This window comes from Scyliorhinus canicula, chromosome 15 (genome assembly GCF_902713615.1).
Source record: "Scyliorhinus canicula chromosome 15, sScyCan1.1, whole genome shotgun sequence".
Classification (NCBI taxonomy): Eukaryota; Metazoa; Chordata; class Chondrichthyes; order Carcharhiniformes; family Scyliorhinidae; genus Scyliorhinus; species Scyliorhinus canicula.
In genome coordinates, this window is record NC_052160.1 from 82600870 (window position 1) to 82624251 (window position 23382).

Sequence of the window (23382 nt, forward strand, 5' to 3'; positions counted from 1 at the left end):
GCCACCCACAGGTAGCCGGTCTATATATCGCCCCGGGGAGGGCGGAGCCCACCGGGGTTCCAGTACAGTACCTGGAAGTAGAACATATTATCATTTCCGGGTCATAGGTCACAGCACTATACAGACAGTTCATACTTAGTGAATACATTCACCAAACTGACATTAAAAACTTTTAAATGCCTTGTTAATATCCTCAATCTTAACTTTCCCTTCACCGCCCTTTGAATCAAATAGAAAATAAATAGTCTAAGGCTTTCTTCCTTGTAAGGAGAGCTAAGTATCCAGTTGGTTTGTTTCAAAATTCATATCATTTTTGTTCTGCAAATTTTATATTCCTCTCAGTACATTGAGCCGAAAGCAAACCCCAGACTATTTGGACTGCAGTTATTTCTTTCAACAGCAAGTGGTTAGGATTTTTAACCTATTCTCTTTGTTTCTGCGCGTTTCATTTCTAACTGATGCTGTTGCTCCACTTTCTATTTGTCATATGGAAAATGACGAATCCTCCTGCAAAAGCCTCAAGTCTCCCACAGGATTGAGGAGCTGACTTCGAAATGATAACTGACTGAATACAAAAGGTCTCATTTGGATTTAAAATAAGAGACAAAATGCTGATCATTCAGCATAGATTTGTTAAATCTCCATAATCCTAGATTGTAGATATGTTCCAATGAGTAAAAGTTCCAGGAAGACGGGAGCATTATCCATGGAGCAGTAAACCACTTGAGTGTAATATTGTATTTGGCATGAAAAAAAATTGATTCTGGTATCACACTGGTGGGGTGGGGGTGGTGCAAAGAATAAGATGAACTATTTGTCCTCCGGATGTAATGTTCCCCAAGCATCCAAGTATCCCAATTCATCGCATACAGACATGGTGCCTTCGCGTAGGTGGATTCCTAATTATAGGGAGCTTGCCAATCAAAGAGTTTAGGTGGCAGTTTCAACCCCTCCAATAAATGAAGTTGTCATTGCTATTTCAGTAAAATCCATAAAGACGACAGTTATGAAGTCAGGATAATAATTTGGAGGACCATAAATATTCATGATCAAAACCCTTTCCCAATGCTGTATGCCATTGATAATCACATATATAGAGTCATAGAATCTTAACAGGCCCTTCAGCCCAACTCGTCCATGCTGCTCAGTTTTTACCACTGAGCTCGTCCCAGTTGCCCGCATTTGACTCATTACCCACTCTACCCATCGTACCCATATAACTGTCTAAATGCTTTTTAAAAGACAAAATTATACCCCCCTCTACTACTGCCTCTGGCAGCTCTTTCCAGACTTGCACCACCCTCTGTGTGAATAAATTGCCCCTCTGGACCCTTTTGTATCTCTCCTCTCTTATCTTAAATCTATGCCCTTTAGTTTTAGACTCCCTTACCTTTGGGAAAAGATGTCGACTATCTACCTCATCTATCTTCCCCTTATCCCTTGTGCAGTTCTCGAGTCTAAATGGCAGGTTTTTATTCAGAAAAATCATGACTAGTCAAAAATGAGGCAGAAACCATTTGCCTGACTCAATCCCGCTTCAATTTCAGATGCTCTTTGTCATCCAAATGAGTCACATGTATCAGAGCGTGTATCAGAGCAATATCAACTTCCTCGTTTTTGAGGAAAGATAGAATCTTTTTTCTTTTAATAGGATGATATATCAGCCGTACATTCCAGGAGCAAATTTTTAGTGTAGCCTCTGTCTTTACATATTCAGTAATAAAGAATGTAGGATATCGATGAAAAGAAAGTTGGCCATTTTACACTTGAGTGTGTGGAAACCCACCGCCTCATCCCCAGTTACTCGAGAAGTGACAAATTAAATGATCTTTTTCTAACAAATTAACCTTGCAAGAATGCCAGTAACCTACTAACGATTCTCTTATCCAAAAAAACTCCACACGAACCATCTTATATAACTGAACAAACGATCTTAAACAGGGGGCTTTCCTCACCAAATGTGAGACTTTTTTTAATAAACCAAACATACATTCCATATTTATGACATGGAGCCTGTCTTCAAGAAAGAAAAGTCAAATGTAATGTAAAGAGAATGAGGCTCCATCCCTGTAATCTCACCTCGCCTATTGAAACCGAAATCACGCTTGACTCTCAGCAGTAGCGACACTCCTAATTAACATAATAAGAGAGAAGGAAACAGGACAAGTGGGCTTAGGTACGAGCTCTTTCAGAGGGTTGGTGCAGACTCGATGAGGTGAATGATCTCCTTCTGCACTGTAGGGATTCTATGGATCTGTGGTTATGCACGAGTCCCAGCATTTCTTTTTTTTTTCCAATTGAGGGGCAATTTAGCGTGGCCAATCCACCTACCCTGCACATCTTTGGGTTGTGGGGGTGAAACCCACGCAAATACAGGGAGAATGTGCAAAACCCACACGGACAGTGACCCAGGGCCAGGATTCAAACCCAGGTCCTCAGCGCCGCAGTCCCAGTGCTAACCACTGCGCCACATGCCACTCGGCATTTCTTAAATACCAGATGCATTGTAGTGTACAGTTTATTAGTACATCCCTGTCAGAATAATAAATACAAAGACCAAAAAAAATAACAAGGGATAAAGTCCAAACTTTACAATCAACTGCAGTCTGTTCATAATGTCGTTCAGTTGAGGCCCTTGGATTATTGCCTCCCACAGAGTTCACGAAAGCCATGATTTTAGCCAGGGTATCAAATGTTTGTGTCCAGTTACTAAGTGCCCACCCTCCGTATGGTTGGATGTGGCAGGGCGTACTGTACTTTCATGGCCTTCAATTGTCTTCTGACTTTGTCAAAATCCTTCTGTCTTTGTTGTACCACTGCTGAATAGAAAGAGATCTATATTTTTGATAGAAAGGGATCCTTGATCCATCAAAGTGTAACGTCCCATTACGTTTGGCTGCCTCCATCACGTTTTGATGATCTTCAAAGTTGTGGAAACGCATTATGGGATGGGGTCATGATTATCCCTGGGCCTCAGAACAAGTGAGCGATGTGCCCTTTCCAGTATCATGTGCCCAGCGTCCCTTTCTATGTTAAGAGTGGTTGTCAGCTCTCAAAAGAATTTAACGGCGAGCTTACCCTCAGCTCCCTCTTGTAAACTGATAATCTGAACATTTTCCTCTGGCCTCAGTTCTCTAAATCATCTTGATGGCCCAACATTGTGAGCAGCTGTTTTTTGGTAGACTGTAAACGGGCCTCTGCCAAGGAAGTTGGGATTTCCACAATCCGAATGCTCTCCTCAGCTTCATCAAGCCTTTTCCTGGTATTCTGCAGTTTTGAAGGATGGGCACTGCTCGGATCCCAGACCAGAACCCAACTATTTACAATTTGTAAAACTGTGAGGAAATGTTACTGCACCACAGAGGTGATAACACTGGCCAATAGGTATCTTTTATGTTGAAACAAACTTTAATTTGAACACGGAACTAACCATATGAGCAATAAAGTAATAGCTTCAGAGTTAACAGTTACAACAGTTTTCAAGTAAAAGAGAGAAACCCTTAGCTTCCAATATATTTCAAATCATACTCCTGAATAAAGTTAACAACCAGGGTCTTGCTTTCCTATGTGCAGAATCTTGAAAGAAAGAACTTTGCAAGACCAAACTAAAACACCTCTGTTCAGATTAGAGCTCTAGGACCAACTGACTTCTCAGACAGACCTGGCTCCTCCCATTAACTACATCATCCGTACCCAAAGCACAAGGCATTATTTTGTCTCTTCTTGCAACATGTATCTTGACTCGGTTAGCCAGGACTAAACACAATACCCCATATACATTATCTACACCCAGGGGTCCTTTAAACATAAACAATATTCCATTAGTTAGCTATCTGTAAACAAGTAAATGGGTCTCAAGATTTATTAACAGAACACCTCACCTGAATCAATGCTTACCTTGGTTCTATGACATCTTAATCACCATTCTAGCAGTCATACTGTCTGCATGCATCTTAACCCAGGGTTTAGTAATGCTGCAAAAAATATAAAATATGACAATTTCTTACATTTATCACAGGCACTGATGTTTTGCGCAAATGGACTGAATCTCTCATCAATGACCTTGATGATATCAGCAGATATCCATCCTAATGCCTTTGAAAGTGTCGGATGAAGAGCTGTCCCAGTTGCCAAGTCACCCATGTTGAAGAAAAAATACCTTTCCAGTTGCCTCCAGTTGACCTTTCTTGTCAGTGGTTTTCTGCATTTTTTGCCATTTAGACAGTGAAATTCGGCAAATGTCCTCCAGGGACATAATATGCACTTTTCACTAAGTCAACTGGAAGTGAGCTGTGTTTCTCTTCACCTTTGGCTGTTTCAAAAAAAACTTCTTGGGTGAACAAAGAACAAAGAAATGTACAGCACCTAAACAGGCCCTTGGGCCCACCAAGCCTGTGCCGACCATGTTGCCCGTTTAACCTAAAATCTTCTACACTTCCAGGATCCGGATCCCTCTATTCCCATGTATTTGTCAAGACAACCCTTAAATGTCACTATCGTACCTGCTTCCACCACCTTCACTGGCAGCGAGTTCCAGATACCAACTACCCTCTTGTGTAAAAAAACTTCCCTCGTACATCTCCTCTAAACTTTGCCCCTCACACCTTAAACTATGTCCTCTGGTAATTGACTCTTTCTACTGAGAAAGAACTTCTGACTATCCGCTCTGTCCATGCCCTTCATAATTTTGTAAACTTCTATCGGGTCGCCCCTCAATTAATGTTGTTCCAGTGAGAACAAACCAAGTTTATACAACCTCTCCTCATTACTAATGCCCTCCATATCAGGCAACATCCCGGTAATCCTCTTTTCTACGCTCTCCAAAGCCTCCACATCCTTCTGGTAGTGTGGCGACCAGAATTGAACACTGCATTCCAAGTGTGGCTAAGGTTCTATACAGCTGCAGCATGACTTGTCAATTTTTATACTCATGGCCCCGGCCAATGAGGGTAAGCATGACATATGTCTTCTTGACTACCTTCTCCACCTGCGTTGCCGCTTTCAGTGACCTGTGGACCTGTACACCCAGATTCCTCTGCCTGTCAACACTCTTAAAGGTTCTGCCCTTTGCTCTATATTTCCCACTATATTATTCCAAAATGCATAACCTCGCATTTGTCCGGATTAAACTCCATCTTCCATCTCTCCGTCCAAGTCTCCAACCGATCTATATTCTGCTGTATCCTCTGACAGTCCTCATCGCTATCCACAATTCTACCAACCTTTGTGTCTTACTAATCAGACCTGTTATACTTTTGTTCAAATCATCATAGAATTTGCAGTGCAGAAGGAGGCCACTCGGCCCATCGAGTCTGCACTGGCTCTTGGAAAGAGCACCCTACCCGAGGTCAACACCTCCACCCTATCCCCATAACCCAGTAACCCCACCCAACACTAAGGGCAATTTTGAACACTAAGGGCAATTTATCATGGCCAATCCACCTAACCTGCACATCTTTGGACTGTGGGAGGAAACCGGAGCACCCGGAGGAAACCCACGCACACACGGGGAGGATGTGCAGACTCCACACAGACATTGACTCAAGCCGGAATCGAACCTGGGACCCTGGAGCTGTGAAGCGATTGTGCTATCACAATGCTACCGTGCTGCCCTGTACACCCATATCATTTATATATACTACAAACAGCAAAAGTCCCAGCACAGATCCCTGCGGAACACCATTAATCACAGCCCTCCATTCAGAAAAGCACCCTTCCAATGCTACCCTGTCTTCTATGACTGTCACAGTTCTGTATCCAGCTTGCCAGCTCACCTCTGATCCTGTATGGTTTCACCTTCTGTACCAGCCTGCCATGAGGGACCTTGTAATAATGGTCAAGCTTGACACTGGTGCAAGGGCCAACCTCATCAACCTGTCTGATGTTTTAAAAAAAGCTGCAAAGTCAGCCGAGGAATAGTTGCTGGAACATTATTAACTACTAACATTATAATGGCAATGAAATCTCATTGGGAGCATGTGAGCTTGATGTCGGTACATCAAGCTGAAGGTACAAGCTGAAATTTTCTCTGGTGGTGGTGTACCACGAGTCCTTCATTGGAGTTGAGGCGTATGAGTAGCCAAAGCTCTTCTGACGAATCTTCAATGCAGACAATGCTGCAATAGGCTCTCATCCCTCAGGAGACTCCATATTGAACGATTTCCCTGAAATTTTCCAAGGTTTTGGTACGTTACCATACAGGCAAGGTTCAGTTGAAGGAAAATGTGAAACCTGCGATTCATGCACCGAGACGTGTCCCAGCGGCATGAAGGGACAGACTAAAGGCAGAGGTCGAGAGAATGACTGCCTTGGGTGTCATTAAACATATTGAAGCCCCTACAGACTGGGTTAATTCCATGGTCTGTGTAAAGAAGCAGAATAGGGATCCAAGAATCTGCATGGATCCGGAGGATTTGAATCCCAATATTAAAAGGGAACACTACCAATACCAAAAAGGGAGGAGATAACATGTGAAATGGCAGGAGCAACCTGTGTCAGCAAATTGGATGCTTCACAAGGGTAGATAAAGAAAGCACCAAAATGTGCACATTCATCACACCCTGCGGGAGGTATTGTTTTTTTACGAATGCCATTTGGCATCATATCGACTTCAGAGATTTTCATCATGCCATATAATTGAAGGAATCCCGGGAGGTCCGTGTGTATGTAGATGACATTATTATTTGTGGGTTGATTCAGGAGTAACATGATGAGCTTCTGCTAAGGGTCCTAAAGAGTATCCGAAAAACGGTCTGAAATTAAACAGGATGAAATGTCAAGTCCATAAGACCACAAGTCATAGGAGCAGAATTAACGGAATGCCCCGTCATTCAATCATTGCTGATATCTTTCTCATCCCCATTCTCCTGTCTTCTCCCTATAACCCCTGATCTCCTTATTAATCAAGAACCTATCTATCTCTGAATGTCCTTAAGACAATGATTTGGCCTTCACAACCTTCTGCGGCAAAGAGTTCCACAGATTCACAAACCCTCTGATTGAAAAATTCCTCCTCATCTCTGTTTTAAAGGATCGTCCCTTTAGTCTGAGATTGTGTCCTTTGGTTTTAGTTTTTCCTACAAGTGGAAACATCCTCACCACGTCCACTCTATCCAGGCCTCACAGTATCCGTCAGTTTCAATAAGATCCCCCCCTTCATCCTTCTAAACTCCCAACAAGTACAGACCTGTTCCTATACAACAAGCTCTTCCTTCCAGGGATCAATCTTGTAAACCTCCTTTTGACCCTTTCCTTTGACTCCTTCCTTAGTGGGGGGGGGGGGGGGGGGGGGGGGCATGGTATCACCTTCCTGGGAGACGAGCTGTCTGCACAAGGGGTTCAGCCTGATTCTACAGATGCCACACCCTATGGATAAAAAAGGCATTTTAAGAATGCTCGACATGATCCATTTTGTGGGCAAGTTCATCCCCAAGATGGCAGCCAAAACAATGCATCTGAGGGAGACCATAAAGAAGAATGCAGCATCCCAGTGGTCCAGCAAGCATGAACAAGAGTGGCAGGAACTGCAGGCTTCGCCAGTGCTCACGTTTTGTGACCCAACCAGGAGCACAAAAATCTCAACCAATGCATCGCAGGATGGCTTTGGGGTGGTCCTACTTCAGCAGAATCTGGAAGGAGACTGGCTGCCAATGGTGTATACATCTAGGGCGATGTCTGACACTGAACGACGATACGCACAGATTGAAAAAGAGTGTCTTGGGCTCATTAATGTGCTGGCAAAGTTCCATGTATGGGCTTACAAACTTCATTGTGGAGACTGACCTCAGGCCACTGGTTGCCATCATAGAAACAAATCTTATGAGACGTCGCCGAGGCGGCAACAAATGTTTATGAAGTTGCAGCGAAACGATTTTGAATTGGTGTACATGCCGGGTGAACATCTCTGATTTCCGGCATGTTACTTCCAGGCCACATTACCTCAGTCGAATGGCAAGGCTGAAACGGGAGTCCATGTTGTCAAACAACGCTTGACGATTCTTGCACTTCTTGGCTATTGTTCAGCACCGCTACTGAATGGCCTCATGTCTGCTCAACTGTTAATGAACAGGCATCTATGCACAACTCTACCTCTACTTCTTACTGGGCTCGTGAACCATTCGTTAGTGGGACAATTGGCCTCTCAGAAAAAGAAGCAGAAGGGGTTCTATGACCAGTCTGCCAAAAAGCTGACATGCTTTCCAGAGCTGCGGGCACTAAGGAACCAACCCAGTTGGATGAGGACGTACAAGTCCATGTAAACATGGTGACAGAGTCTCTGCCAGTCTCTGACGACAAGTCGAAGGTCATTAGAAAATAAACTAATGCTGCAGAAAGTGATAAAGTACATTAATGAAGGATGGCCCAAAGGATCATGTTCGGGTTTCTGTAACATTCAAGCAGAATTAAGTGACGTTAATGGATTTCTGTTGCGAAATCAGCAGATCGTGATTCCATAGATACTGCAGCTAATAATCCTCATCAAGCTGCATGAAGGGAACTAAGGGGTGGAAAAGTGCAAGAGGAGAGCCAGGGAGGCAGTCTATTGGCCTGCTATCAACTGGGGCATTGAGCGGATGGTGGGGAACTGTGAAACATGCCAAGTATTTCCATGCAAGCAGAACAAGGAACTATGCAGATAGGCAATACAGTCACCACGCCATGTCAGAAGGTTGGCATGGACCTTGTCCATTTTAATGGAAAGGAGTACTTTCTGGTCATAGACTATTTCTCGAACTACCCGGAGATAGCGCAGCAAGGAAATTTCTGTGTGACACGACATTCCGGATGTGGTCATGAGCGATAATGGTCCTTGCTTTGATTGTTATGAATGGATGGAATTTGCACGGAAGTATGATATCCAGCATGTTACCTCAGTCGAATGGCAAGGCTGAAACGGGAGTCCATGTTGTCAAACAACGCTTGACAATTCTTGCACTTCTCGGCTATTGTTCAGCACCGCTACTGAATGGCCTCTTGTCTGCTCAACTGTTAATGAACAGGCATCTATGCACAACTCTACCTCTACTTCTTACTGGGCTCGTGAACCATTCGTTAGCGAGACAATTGGCCTCTCAGAAAAAGAAGCAGAAGGGGTTCTATGACCAGTCTGCCAAAAGGCTTCAACCTCTGCAGCTAGAGGATACGGTGAGAGTAGAAGGCTACAGGGGCAATAGATGGTCTAAACAGGCATAGGTACTGCGACCAGCAGGTCCAAACTCCTATCTGGTTAAGACGGATCAAGGTGTTGTTTTGAGACGGAATAGAAGAGCTTTGCTCAAAGTACGGCAATCATTTGTGATGCAACCACCAGAGCAAGAATACAACAGTCCTGAAACATCTCAAGAAAACACTGAACCAACACAAGAAGATGATACGTCCACATGAACAACATCAAAATCAAACACCAAATATTAAAGAACATGAAGAACCTGTGCCAGTTGAGCAAACACTGAGAAGATTTATGGGCAGCACGGTAGCACAAGTGGATAGCACTGTGGCTTCACAGCGCCAGGGTCCCAGGTTCGATTTCCCCACTGGGTCACTGTCTGTGCGGAGTCTGCACGTTCTCCCTGTGTCTGCGTGACTTTCCTCCGGGTGCTCCGGTTTCCTCCCACAGTCTAAAGACGTGCAGGTTAGGTGGATTGGCCATGATAAATTGCCATTCGTGACCAAAAGGTTAGGACGGGTTATTGGGTTACAGGGATAGGGTGGAAGTGAGGACTTAATGTGGGTCGGTGCAGACTCGATGGGCCGAATGGCCTCCTTCTGCACTGTACGTTCTATGTTGTAAGATCCACAAGAATACGGTGCAAGCCAGAAAGACTGAACTTGTAACAGACTGTGAAGTAAAACAAAAGATATCTGAACATGTATATATTTATGCATATGATGAAATGTAAAAGTAATTTAATGCTTGTAAATATCTTTCTTTTACAAAGGAAAGAGGCTGTGATAATAATTAATAATCACTTATTGTCACAAGTAGGCTTCAATGAAGTTACTGTGAAAAGCCCCTAGTCGCCACATTCGGTGCCTGTTCGGGGAGGCTGGAACAGGAATTGAACCCACGCTGCTGGTCTTGTTCTGCATTACAAGCCAGCTGTCTTAGCCCACTATGCCAAACGAGCCCCTGATATGCAAAATGTAAGTTTGTGCATAATGTTATGCATGACCTCCGACCACTAGGTGGCATTATAACCCCATCGTGTCACCATGTGATTTGGGAGTTGATCATGCTGGGAGATAGATGTATTTGCAGGAGTTCCATGAGAGTTGTTTAGTGTTAGTTGTTAATTTATCCTAGTTATCTTACCACAAAGTTTGTTCTATAATAAATTATTTTAAACTACTTGTTCTACAGAACATGCTAATACCTTCAAATATCCGCCCACAATCTTGATTCTTCAATTCTTGCCTAATATTATTATAATTAGCCTTCCCCCGATTTAGCACCTTCACTGAGGACGACTCTTATCTTTATTCAACAGTAACTTAAAACTTACTGAATTATGGTCATTGTTCCCGAAATGCTCCACCACTGAAACTGCTGGGTTCATTCCCCAATACCAGGTCCAGGACGGCACCTTCCCGAGTTGGACTGTCTACATATTGGATTCACCTGAGGAAGGAACTGTGTTCCGAAAGCTAGTGATTCGAAACAAACCTGTTGGACTTTAACCTGGTGTTGTAAGACTTCTTACTGTACATATTGTTTCAAGAAGCCCTCCTGGATGCTCCTCACAAACTCTGCCCCATCCAAGCCTTTAGCACTAAATGAGTCCCAGTCAATATAGAACATAGAACATCGAACATTACAGCGCAGTACAGGCCCTTCGGCCCGAGATGTTGCGCCGTCCTGTGAAACCCCTCTAAAGTCCCTCTACACTATTCCCTTATCATCCATATTCCTATCCAATGACCATTTGAATGCGTTTAGTGTTGGCGAGTCCACGCCCTTACTACTCTCTGAGTAAAGAACCTACCTCTGACATCTGTCCTATATCTATCTCCCCTCAATTTAAAGCTATGTCCCCTCATGTTGGACATCACCATCCGAGGAAAAAGGCTCTCAATGTCCACCCTATCTAATCCTCTGATCATCTTGTATGCCTCAATTAAGTCACCTCTTAACCTCCTTCTCGCTAACGAAAACAGCCTCAAGTCCTTCAGCCTTTCCTCATAAGATCTTCCCTCCATACCAGGCAACATCCTTGTAAATCTCCTCTGTACCCTTTCCAATGCTTCCACAGCCTTCCTATAATGTGGCGACCAGAACTGTACGCAATACTCCAAATGCGGCCGCACCAGAGTTTTGTTCAACTGCAACATGACCTCATGGCTCCGAAACTCAATTCCTCTACCAATAAAAGCTAACACACCGTACGCCTTCTTAACAACCCTCTCAACCTGGGTGGCAACTTTCAGGGATCTATGGACATGGACACCGAGATCTCTCTGCTCATCCACACTACCAAGAATCTTACCATTAGCCCAGTACTCTGTCTTCCTGTTATTCCTTCCAAAATGAATCACCTCACACATAAGGGAAATTAAAATCACCCACCAGAACAATCCTGTTGCTTTTACACCTTTCCAAAATCTACCTACACACCTGCTCCTCTATTTCCCGCTGGCTGTTGGGAGGCCTGCAGTAAACCCCCAACATTGACTGCACCTTTCCTATTCCTGCGCTCTACCCATATTGCCTCACTGTCTGAACCCTCTTGAGGTGTCCTCCCGCAGTACAGCTGTGATATTCTTCGTAACTGTTAGTGCAACTCTACTTAGGGGCTGGTTTAGCTCACTCCGCTAAATCGCTGGCTATTAAAGAAGGATTTTCGATTTATTTCTGGATTAAACTGGAGTTTAAAATTATTCTGAATCATGCTGTCTTGTTTTTTATTCTAAGTTTAGCTAACAGCTGTAATTTAGGCTTAAGCAGGTGAACATGCTCGTGCTGTAATACACTGTCCTGTGAGATTTGTGTTGCTATATACCCTCTGCCCATGAAGCTTGGATTAATTTTCTTTAATTTTTTTCATGTATGTCGTAGGCTAGGCCATCCCTAATTGCCCACAAGAAGGTGGTGGTGAACCACCAGTCCATGTGGTGTAGGTACACCAACAGTGCTGTTAGGGAGTGAGTTCCAGGATTTTGACCCAGCGACGCTGAAGGAATGGTGATATATTTCCAAGTCAGGATGGTGTGTGGCTTGGAGGGGAACCTCCAGCTGATGGTGTTCCCATGTATCTTCTGTCCTTGTCCTTCCAGATGGTAACATTTGCAGGTTTGGACGGTGCTGTTGAAAGTAATGCACATGGCTGCCACTGTGCTTTGGTGGCAGAGGGAATGAATATTCAAGGTGCTGGATGGGATGCCAATCACACAAGATGATGATGGAACTGCACTCATCCAGATAAGTGGAGAGAGTTCTACCACACTTCTGACTCGTACCTTTTAGACAGCGGACAGGCTTTGGGGGTCAGGACCTGCTCTTATAGCCACAGTTTTATATGGTTAGTCCAGTTTAGTTTCTAGTGAGTGATGAGCCCCACAATGTTGATTGTGGGGTTATTCAGTGATTCATAGAATCCCTACAGTGCAGAAGGAGGCCTCCCCCCACCTCCCCCTCCCATCTTCAATATATTTATATATGGTCAAGAGAAAAGTTGAAAGAAGATGGTAAAAAGAACAGTCTTTATTCATGTCCTGATGATATTTCTGCAGGATTGCAGTGTCCTGGAGATTGATCATCAATTCCTGGAGACTCCAGGCCAATCCTGTCGGGTTGGCGACCCTTCCATGACCTCCCACCTCTCTATCTCCTCTGACACTACACCTGTCTGAGCTCATTGTGTCCCCCCAGTTCTAGTAATCTTCATCCAGCCATTGCCATGCTTACTGGCAAGGCCCTATCCACTGGATCTCCACCTGAATCTCTCATCTCAAGACCCCCTCTTAAAACGTGCCAAGATTTTAGTCACCTGACCACATTTTATGATTCCATGTCAGATTTTGTTTGATTACACTCCCAGGCAGCACCCGGGACATTGCAGTGTTATTGTACAGTGTGTGGGAGCTGAGAATTGGGTTGACATGTAAATTACTTGCAGTGTCAGACTCTGGCCTCCAGCTCTGCACCGTATTTACACAGTTGAATGTCCTTCAACACAAGTGTCTCGGGATAGAGTGTTCAGTTCTACTGCTCAGAACTTTTCATGATTAAGCATAAGCTCTGACCGCAGACTGAAATGCCAGCGGTATCGTGGTGGTTGATGATGTGGTGCACTGAATACTGTGACTCTGTTTTCACAGTTGAAGATTCAGAGGGTAAAAACGTGACAACGCACATTTTCATGGTTTTTATATTTCTTTAACGGGATCACCTTTCTGATGAACTGTTCACTTGGAGGCATTTCAGGATTCCAGGATAGATTACAACACAGGTTCGCCGTGTTTTGTTATCACTAGGGTGCCAGGCAAGGTTCGGGAGTTCCTGTTCCACGGGCTTGATGGCTACAGATAAAAGGTGGCCTTTGAGTTCAGTTAATTGTGAGTTAACTGCTGATTTTAAAAATGGTAATCGGGACAGTTTCCTGCCTCTGTAACCGAGAGCTTGTTGAAGCACGGGTTGCATTTCATGTCTTCTGAACAGCTGGAGAAACACAACAGCTCTGTCACTCTCTGACAAAACTGGTTAATGTTTCATCCTTCGCCAGAAAAGGTATTTGGTACATATGGAGAGAATGACTGCAGCATAAAGTGAGTGAGTCATAGAGTAGCAGGGGATAGGAACATAGCCTGCTCTGCCATTCAATAAGACCATGTCTGATCTGCTTGTGGCCTCAACTCCACTCCTGCCTATCCCCATAACGCTTGACTCATCTGTCCATCCAACATCTGTCTAACTCGGCCTTGTATAGATTCAGTGACCCACCGCCTCCACCACTCTCTGGGGGAGAGAATTCCACAGACTCACAATGCTCTGGGAGGAAAATTCTCCTCATCTCCGTCTTAAATGTTAACTGCGTCCCCAAGTTGACGTCACCCCCACGATATCAAAAAGAAAAAAAACATCAATTAGTTTTTCATCCAATCGGAAAAATATATGACCAAAATTACCAGAGTAATTTTCATATTACAATAATTATAGAACATTACAGCGCAGTACGGGCCCTTCGGCCCTCGATGTTGCGCCGACCTGTGAAACCATCTGAAGCCTATCTGACCTACACTATTCCATTTTCATCCATATGTCTATCCAGTGACCACTTAAATGCCGAGTCTACTACTGTTGCAGTCAGGGCGTTCCACACCCCTACTACTCTCTGAGTAAAGAAACTGCCTCTGACATCTTTCCTATATCTACCACCCCTCAATTTAAAGCTGTGTCCCCTCGTGTTGGTCATCCCCATCCGAGGAAAAAGATTCTCACTTTCCACCCTATCTAACCCTCTGACTATCTTATACGTCTCTATTAAGTCACCTCTCAGCCTTCTTCTCTCTAACGAAAACAACCTCAAGTCCCTGAGCCTTTCCTCGTAAGACCTTCCCTCCATACCAGGCAACATCCTAGTAAATCTCCTCTGAACCCTTTCCAAAGCTTCCACATCCTTCCTATAATGTGGTAATCATGTTTTATTAATACCAATATGTGTTTGACGACAAGAAATAAGGAAAAGAACAACTATTTTCTTCTTTCTCTAGTACATTCAATGAACCTAATGAATCTAACCTATCTGTATCTTTCTTTTTGTGTCTGAGTATCTCCTTCCATTTCCATTAGCTTGTCTCTGTTCCTTCAACATCTCTGACTGTTTCAAACCAGAACATTGACTAACTCCATTTCATGGTTGGCATTGTGATGTTGATTTCTCTTAATCAAAGACCCTGACTTAGCTTGATCTGATGTTGTAGATTCTCAATACCGGCAAACTAACAGTTTCTTTCCGACCTCCACTTTTGAGTTATAGGAGGAATTTAGATTATAGGAGGTTTCTCATGCCCTCCCTTTGTCAGATTTCCTCTTTCAAGCTGCATGGCACACATGGAGCCTCTCGTCAAATCTTCACTAGATATGTAAATGCACCCAGTTTCTTTACAACGACAATTATATAATTCTGTTTATCGCCTTGTGGATTTTTCATTATGACCTCCTGACCGGAACTGAACTCTCTAAATTTCATTCTTCATGTGTCATGACTTATCTTCTCTTGTCTGTTTTTCTTCTTTTATTTTGTGATTGTCAGGCTGAAGCAAACAAAACCTTGTCCTGGGAGTGGATTTGAACATTAATTTGTAAGGTGAGCAACCCTTTGTAGATGGTGGGGTTATTCTGTAAGAGAACAGTAGATTGTCAGAGAGAAACATGGGAATTACTGCCTGGCTTGAATCAAGCAAATACTTTTGCAAAGAGCTGTTCACAGTCTATAATTCATTCTGCAGCACCATTCGATGGTGGGTGATATGGTTTTAGAGTCAAAAACTGAAAATGCTGGAAAATATCAACAGGTTTGACAGCATCTGTGGAGAGAGAATGGAGCACACTGCTTACATTTGTTCTGCAATTAACAACATTCTGATCTTTTAATGTGCCACTATCAGCACCCTTCTTAGTCATTATGATGTGAATCCTACCAACTGTCCTGGCTTGAGACAATTCACACCTCATTAACCTGGGGTTACCCCTATCTCTGGATCTATAAATACTTAATTACCTGCAAATGCTCGCATTCAAAGCATTGTCTTGCATCTTTGACTTTGCTATTATTACCACTGTTTACAGTCCATATGTCTTTTTGGCCATGACACCTTTGTCAATCTCCACCTATCGCTGGCCCTCTAGCCAGCCCCAGGGCTCCAACACCCCCCCCCCCCCCCCCCCCCCACCCGCCACAACAGTATAAATCTCTTTTCAATTCTCTCTTGCTTTGACAAAGAGCCATCCAGACTCTAAACTTCAGCTCCCTTCTCTCTCCACAGATGCTGTCAGACCTGCTGAGATTGTCCAGCATTTTCTGTTTTAGAACATAGAACATAGAACAGTACAGCACAGAACAGGCCCTTCAGCCCTCAATGTTGCGCCAAGCCATGATCACCCTACTCAAACCCACATATCCACCCTATACCCGTAACCCAACAACCCCCCCCCCCCCCCCCTTAACCTTACATTTATTAGGACACTACGGGCAATTTAGCATGGCCAATCCACCTAACCCGCACATCTTTGGACTTTTTTTTGTTTCAGATTCTAGGATCTGCAGTAATTTGCTTTTATTTTGGTTTTCAAGTCTGTTTGAGTCTATTCTTACTCTCCAATATTTCAAACTCTTTTGATGTGGATCATTATCTGACGTGAACCAATAAATCGCAACCAACTTCCCAAAACCTCTATATTTTGGCATACTTGTGGTATTGGACATAGTTTTAACATTTATCTATACTTCAGCTAGCTACCAAAACAAGGCTCAAAGTAGGGCAGCACGGTAGCATTGTGGATAGCACAATCGCTTCACAGCTCCAGGGTCCCAGGTTCGATTCCGGCTTGGGTCACTGTCTGTGCGGAGTCTGCACATCCTCCCCATGTATGCGTGGGTTTCCTCCGGGTGCTCCGGTTTCCTCCCACAGTCCAAAGATGTGCAGGTTAGGTGGATTGGCCATGATAAATTGCCCCTAGTGTCCAAAATTGCCCTTAGTGTTGGGTGGGGTTACTGGGTTATGGGGATAGGGTGGAGGTGTTAACCTTGGGTAGGGTGCTCTTTCCAAGAGCCAGTGCAGACTTGATGGGTCGAATGGCCTCCTCCTGCACTGTAAATAATATAATATATATGTAAAAAATCGACATGAAATCAGAGGAACCGTGCTTGGGCCATTTTTCATTATTGAGACACACTTCACATCTCTTCCCCAACTCTTTAATATCTCTGCCTACCTTTTGATACCAAAACTAGCTGCTTGTGGCTGCTTTGATATGGGCTATCCCTGTGTGTTCTTGATGAAGTTCCTCTAACAGTCTCTTTATAAACCATGGCAAAATAATGCCTCCTAAACCCCATAGGAGGCAGCTTTAATCTATACTCAGTTCATGTGAAATACCTCATCGCGTCCTGTAGGCCAGTCGTTCAAGACATAACTGAACAGTTTACTGAGGAGTGCCTCCTTGCGAGTTTCTGCGTGAATTTCTCTGGCAGACACTGGTATGTCATTTGTGTACTTAGTGATTCACAAGTAACTCAGTAGCTAGAAATAAATCAGGTTTCATGGGAAATCTCAAAAGTATTTGCATGATCTGCTGATTTACGGTATTTAATCTCTCACTAATGGGGCATCAAAATTAACATCCATCACTGGAGCCATGTTTCATAGAATTTACAGTGCCGAAGGAGGCCATTTGGCCCATCGAGTCTGCCCCAGCCCTTGGAAAGAGCACCCTACTTAAGCCCACACATCCACCCTTTCCCAGTAACCCCACCTAAGCTTTTTTGGACACCTAAGGGAAATTTATCATGGCCAATCCACCTAATCTGCGCATCTTCGGATTGTGGGAGGAAACCGGAGCACCCGAAAGAAACCCATTCAGACACTGGGAGAACGTGCAGACTCTGCACAGTGACCCAAGCTGGGAATTGAACCTGGGACCCTGGAGCTGTGAAGCTGCAGTGCTAACCATTGTGCTACCATGCCCCCAAATGTTTACAGAGCGTTGTACCATGCTTAATGGTCCTCCCTCCTGTGAACTAAATATGATCATAAGGACTTGGCAGTACTACTGTTCAAGTATTTGTGGAACTTAGTAACATGCATCGCTAAAGCCACTTTGTCAACTTGAGTCTTTTTTCGCCGACTCAGTTGAAGTATGGGAAGCATTCGCTACAGATTTCCCCACGCCATCTTCCATTACGTGAGATTACACCATATCTAACCCCTGTGGTGAGACATCACATGCTAAAACCAATTGTTCTTGGATCATGACAGGCCAAAACAGCATCACCACACTTCTTTCTGACATGCCACAGACCACTTCCAAACTATTCCACCTTTGTACGATTGATATAGAGCAAATGTGTTTGCTAAATAAGGGATGAGATTACAATATCTAGGAATGTTCTAAATTACTCTTTGTTCTCTGGCCTATGCTTTCAGAATCCCCTCAACCTCTGTTTTGGATAAATACCTTCACTGCTATCTTGTGATCCAGGTACGTTAGAATTGACAGCATGAAGCAACAGTTGTGTTTTTTATTTGCTTTAATGCCGTATTCTTAAAGTTGGTCCAGGATTTTGTTCGACCTTACAATGTGCTGATTGTCTTCTGGCTGATTAGAATGTCCTTTAAGAAGCAGCACACTCCCTCTCAACCCACTGAGTACCTGATCCAAGAGGCTGTGCAAGACTGGGGGAGCAGTAGACACCCCAAACGGTGTCCTTTCATTCTGATACAACCCCTTGTGTGTAGTAGGAATGGTCAGAGGTTCCTTGCTCTTGTCAGTTAATTTTAATTACAAATATGTATTTGGCAGATCTACCTTCTTGAATACTTTCCCATTTATTAAATTATATAACAAATCCTCGCTGTTAGGCAGTGGCCAAGTATCATTCTGGATCCATTTGCTTAGAGTCTCCACAAATCCGAATAGACCCATTTACTTTTTTGAGCTACCAGGGTGGGTCCATTCACTGCTCTTTACCTTCTCAATTACCCCTGCTCTTTCTAATCTATACAAATCTTCACTTCCAACTAGGAATAAGGTACTGGCCAAACCTTTCAAAATACCGACTGTACATTGTCCTTCATCTTCACTTTGTCTTTATGATCTCTCTTTTATCACTTGGTCATCCTTGTTCAAAGAACATTTTGTGTTCTCTTGGCATATCCTCGGTGTCAGACATACCCTTACTCATCTCTACTGTAAATAACTCGGCCCAGTTTAACCGTATCGTCAAAATCCAATTAATTCCCATCGGAGAGACTTTGGTCCTTGTAACTAATACCAATGAGACATTACAGGATGTTTCATTGTATTCCATTCTAACCCTAACTTCACCTAACATTGGAATTCTGATATTGGACTGGTCAGTTTCATACCAGTTTTGTGTAAGGGAATGAGACTTGGTGATTTCCTGTCTCTCCTCCTGATTTACCACACTGTTGTAACTATCAACGATGAAGGGAAGCTGTGAATCTCTGACTTTCATTTCTACTGTGGGTGCTGGAATTTTATTTCCAGTCCTGTTACCCGCATCTCCCGCATCTCCCGCATTACCCGCACCAGATTCCTAAATGACCCTCTTATGGACTGACCTCATTAACACTACACCTGATGCTTCACCCAATGTCGGTGTCTTTGTACTTGCATTGTGTACCTTGTGTTGCCCTATCATGCATTTTCTTTTTCTTTTATTTTCATGTACTAAATGATCTGTTTGAGCAGCTCGCAGAAAAATACTTTTCACTGTACCTCGGTACATGTGACAATAAAAAAAATCCAATCCAATCTTCCATCTGCTGTTTCTCCTGCTCTCTGAGTACAACTCTTGATCTTCCTGAAATGAAAATCGCTTATTGTCACAAGTAGGCTTCAAATTAAGTTATTGTGAAAAGTCCCTAGTTGCCACATTCCGGCGCCTGTTCGGGGAGGCTGGTCTTGTTCAATAACATCAACTACTGTTTCCATATCTATCCCATGCACATTTGAGGATCTAGGATCCCGAACTAGCTTTGGATCTACCACAACCTCGACCTGGATCTTTACCAAAAGGCAAAGTACTTTCACCTGAAATGGAGGCATATAAATGGTTGGTGGATACAATGGCAATGGTAGCATCCAAATTTCTGATCCTGAGACTCTGAACATTGCTGCTGTTGCCTGGATTTCACTGAAATCCAGCGGAGCTCCCATCCTTGCTCAGGAAAAGAAATTCCTTATAATCCACAACTATCTCTTTCTGCCATTTCCATGAATGTAGCCACATCTCGGACCCCCTTCCATCTCTGCTTTATTCAAAACTTTATTGATCTTTAGGTCTCCTACAAAAGTGTCTCTAAGGTTGATTTCTAAGTTTGTACCATACCCGCAGTGATAATGACTTAGCTTCTGTGCATGCACAGGTCCATCAAGCATGTGGGTTGATCTTGTGGATGCTCTGTGGTTGGCCAGAGGAGCAGGCAGTGAGCAGTCAGAATTGATAATCATAGAATTTATCATAGAATTTACAGTGTCGAAGGAGGCCATTCGGCCCATCGAGTCTGCACCGGCTCTTGGAAAGAGCACCCTACCCAAGGTCAACACCTCCACCCTATCCCCATAACCCAGTAACCCCACCCAACACTAGGGCAATTTTGGACACTAAGGGCAATTTATCATGGCCAATCCACCTAACCTGCACATCTTTGGACTGTGGGAGGAAACCGGAGCACCCGGAGGAAACCTACACACACACGGGGAGGATGTGCAGACTCCGCACAGACAGTGACCCAAGCCGGAATCGAACTTGGGGCTCTGGAGCTGTGAAGCGATTGTGCTATCCACAATGCTACCGTGCTGCTGTATGCGGCTGTGAGGCCTTTCCCTTCCCACTCGCACTGCGTGCTCAACTCTCGTCAGGGCGGTCCACGTTCCCCGCTCTCACAGGCTTGCAAAAACTCCATTGCCCCTCCCCTCCGTGTTTCTATACCAAAGTATCCCTTCATTTATGCCCAAGAGTTGGTCACCCTGACGAGGCTCAATCTTTCAAATTGCCCACACTCCCTCGGAGTCAGCTTTAGAAGATCCAGAAAATGTGTCAATGATGTTCTTAATTTCTCAAATGGCGTGTAAAAACAAATTCTGTCCCAGCCTTGTTCTCACCTTTCTGCTGTGGTTCGCTCTGAGTAACACTAATGACCAGCTGCACTAACTTTATTTACACCTCTCCAGCAGAGAGGATAATATAACAAGATGTTCCAATATTGAAGTCTATTACAGTTTGGAGCATGTAGATTCTATCCAAGATGGGCGAGAAATTTTGTGTAAACTTGGTCTGCATTGCTGGAAGGGCAATTTGTACACAGACTGCCAAAGTAATGGCTGGATGGTTCAAGCAACCTTCTCTTGTCATATCCTTACTATTCCAATGGAAGCCCAAGTGGAATTCACCCTTCCCTGTCCTTATCATTTCAGGCTGTGAATTGTACAGAAATGAACCGATCACCATCCCAAAACAAGAATGATCAGGAAGTTCTCGACAGTGAACCAACTGAAGGTAAGGAACTTAATCTGCTAACTGGAAGGCAAGTGGAAGAAAGTGAATTAAATATTTAATTTCTTTGCCTCATTTTTGTTGCCTTGTGTAATGCAACCTTCCTCAGTTATGGAAGCAGTGATCAGGTAATCTGCCACTGCTCTGCCAGGCTCCTGCTCACATAAAGCACCTTCCCCATCACTTGGCACAGCCATTAGGATTAGCTGAGATAGGAATTATTTCACACTCGGGTAGATCAGTATCGGCCATTCATTCCCATCATGACCGCTCTGTCCAGTAATTCCTCAATTAACCTTGTAGTTGCATTCCAGAAAAGTGTAACTTGAAACAAAATAACAATAAGTGAATCAGGTTTTCCCCAATGTAAAAGCTGGAGTTGGGTTCTGTAAGTGCAAGTATGTTTAACAGCTCTTAGTTAAATAAAATAGAGTTGTACTATTACAAGTGTTGGTAGCCTGTCTATGTTACTGCTAAGGTAAACGCAGTCTCCACAGATCCAGATTACCCAACACATCAAGTGTTAGAGCAGGGTGTCATGTTAGGAACGCACTGTGTTCTTGCGACTGTGACTGGTGTGGGCCTGCTCTGAAAGTGGTGAGTGTGAGGTCAGCTGGATCATTTGAGACATTCAACTTTATGGTAAAACAGAAAATAAATTGATCGCTGGTTCCTGGAGTTTGCTGATGACAACCCAGTCAGATTTTGGCCAAATGTTAGTCATGGCTCAGTGACTAGCACTCTCATCTTGGAGTCAGGAGGCGAATTTAAGGCCCATTCCAGAGACTCGAGTACATAATTCAGGCTGAACCTCCAGTACTGATTGAGTGCTACACTGTGATATTTAAGATGAGATGTTAAGCCAAGGCCCTGTTTGCCCTCTAAGGTGGGCAAATAATATCCCATGGTACCATCATAAAAGAGGTAGAGCATTTTTCCTGGTGGTCCCAGCCAATATTTATACTCAACTAACACCTAAAAACAGATTGTAGCGGCCTCCCCGAACAGGTGCCGGAATGTGGTGGCTAGGATCTTTTTTCAATAACTTCATTGAAGCCTACTTGTGACTAATTTATTATTATTATTATTATTATTACTGTTTAGCGGATCTTGCTGTGTACAAATTGTAATGTTCCCAGCATTTCAAAAGTATTCAATTGGCTGTAAATTATTTTGGGATGGCCTGACAGAGGAGGTAGTGTAATTAGAAGTTATTTCCCTTCAGTTGGCCTCAGGACCCTGGGATGAGGGAACGATTAAAAGAATAAGTGGGGTTGTTGGTGCTGGTCAGCTCCGGCGATCCCGGGTGGAAATGCTTTGTTTTGACTCGGCTAATAACCTTTTTTTCTTTCCCAGTTCCAGACTCCTCGAAGGATCATCCCAAGACAGAAGGTGGAATGCTTTGGAAAGTGACTGGTGGCCTGTACAGCATCACCAAGGGAGCTGTTGGTGCCACAGTTGGTGGTGTGGTTTGGCTCGGTGGCAAAGGTCTAGCAGTGACCAAGACAGCAGTCACTTCAGTGCCAGCACTTGGCGTGGGACTAGTGAAGGGTGGCGTATCAGCTGTGGCAGGAGGTGTTTCAACGGTGGGATCCACTGTGGCTGGTAAAGTGTCTTTCACTTCCAAGAAGAAGGACAAATCTGACTAAAGAATGAAGAAGCAAGAACGTTTGATATGGACACACATCACTTGGACTGTTCCAGACATATTAGGTGGGGGAGGGATGTGGGTGGGGAGGGATTACTGTGGGAGCTTGTAGTCAGATCAGCCTCTCACTGACTCTGGTTTGCTGTGTACTGGTTTATCTGAATGGATTTTATCAGCGGAGTATCAATCTGGGTCACCTGGGGAGCCTATCCCTCCACGGAACCAAAGCCAATTGCATAAGGGAAGCTTAAATCTTTTAAAAACACACTCAAAAGGGATAGGGGCAGGGGGCATTCCGAGCATTGATGTCACCTTGGGAGATATTGCCCTGCCTCGCTCCCAACCAACACACCCCACCCCACCAAGCCCCAAGACAAAACATCCTGACGTTGGCTGGATTCTCATCTTTGAATGCAAGTTAGACACTGACGCAATTAAAGAGCTCTTGTTTGTCACACTGTTCTGGGTGAGAGTATAGTGTGGGTTTCCTCATGTTAA

General features: G+C 43.9%; 1 protein-coding gene across 4 annotated transcripts in view; it reads left to right on the forward strand.

Annotated features, from left to right (window-relative positions):
- zgc:153675 (uncharacterized protein LOC768179 homolog) overlaps positions 1–22886 on the forward strand; it is a 38113-nt gene extending 15227 nt beyond the window's left edge. The window contains exons 2-5 of one of the 4 annotated variants that reach the window (XM_038819976.1): positions 15249–15302; positions 18142–18196; positions 21158–21239; positions 22593–22886. In XM_038819976.1, coding sequence (XP_038675904.1) covers positions 21176–21239; positions 22593–22885 — 357 coding nt within the window. In that variant the 5' untranslated portion in view covers positions 15249–15302; positions 18142–18196; positions 21158–21175 and the 3' untranslated portion in view covers position 22886. The remainder of the gene's footprint in view (positions 1–15248; positions 15303–18141; positions 18197–21157; positions 21240–22592) is intronic. The other 3 variants (XM_038819977.1, XM_038819978.1, XM_038819975.1) reach the window with 3 other exon arrangements.
- The last annotated feature ends 496 nt before the right edge of the window (positions 22887–23382 follow it).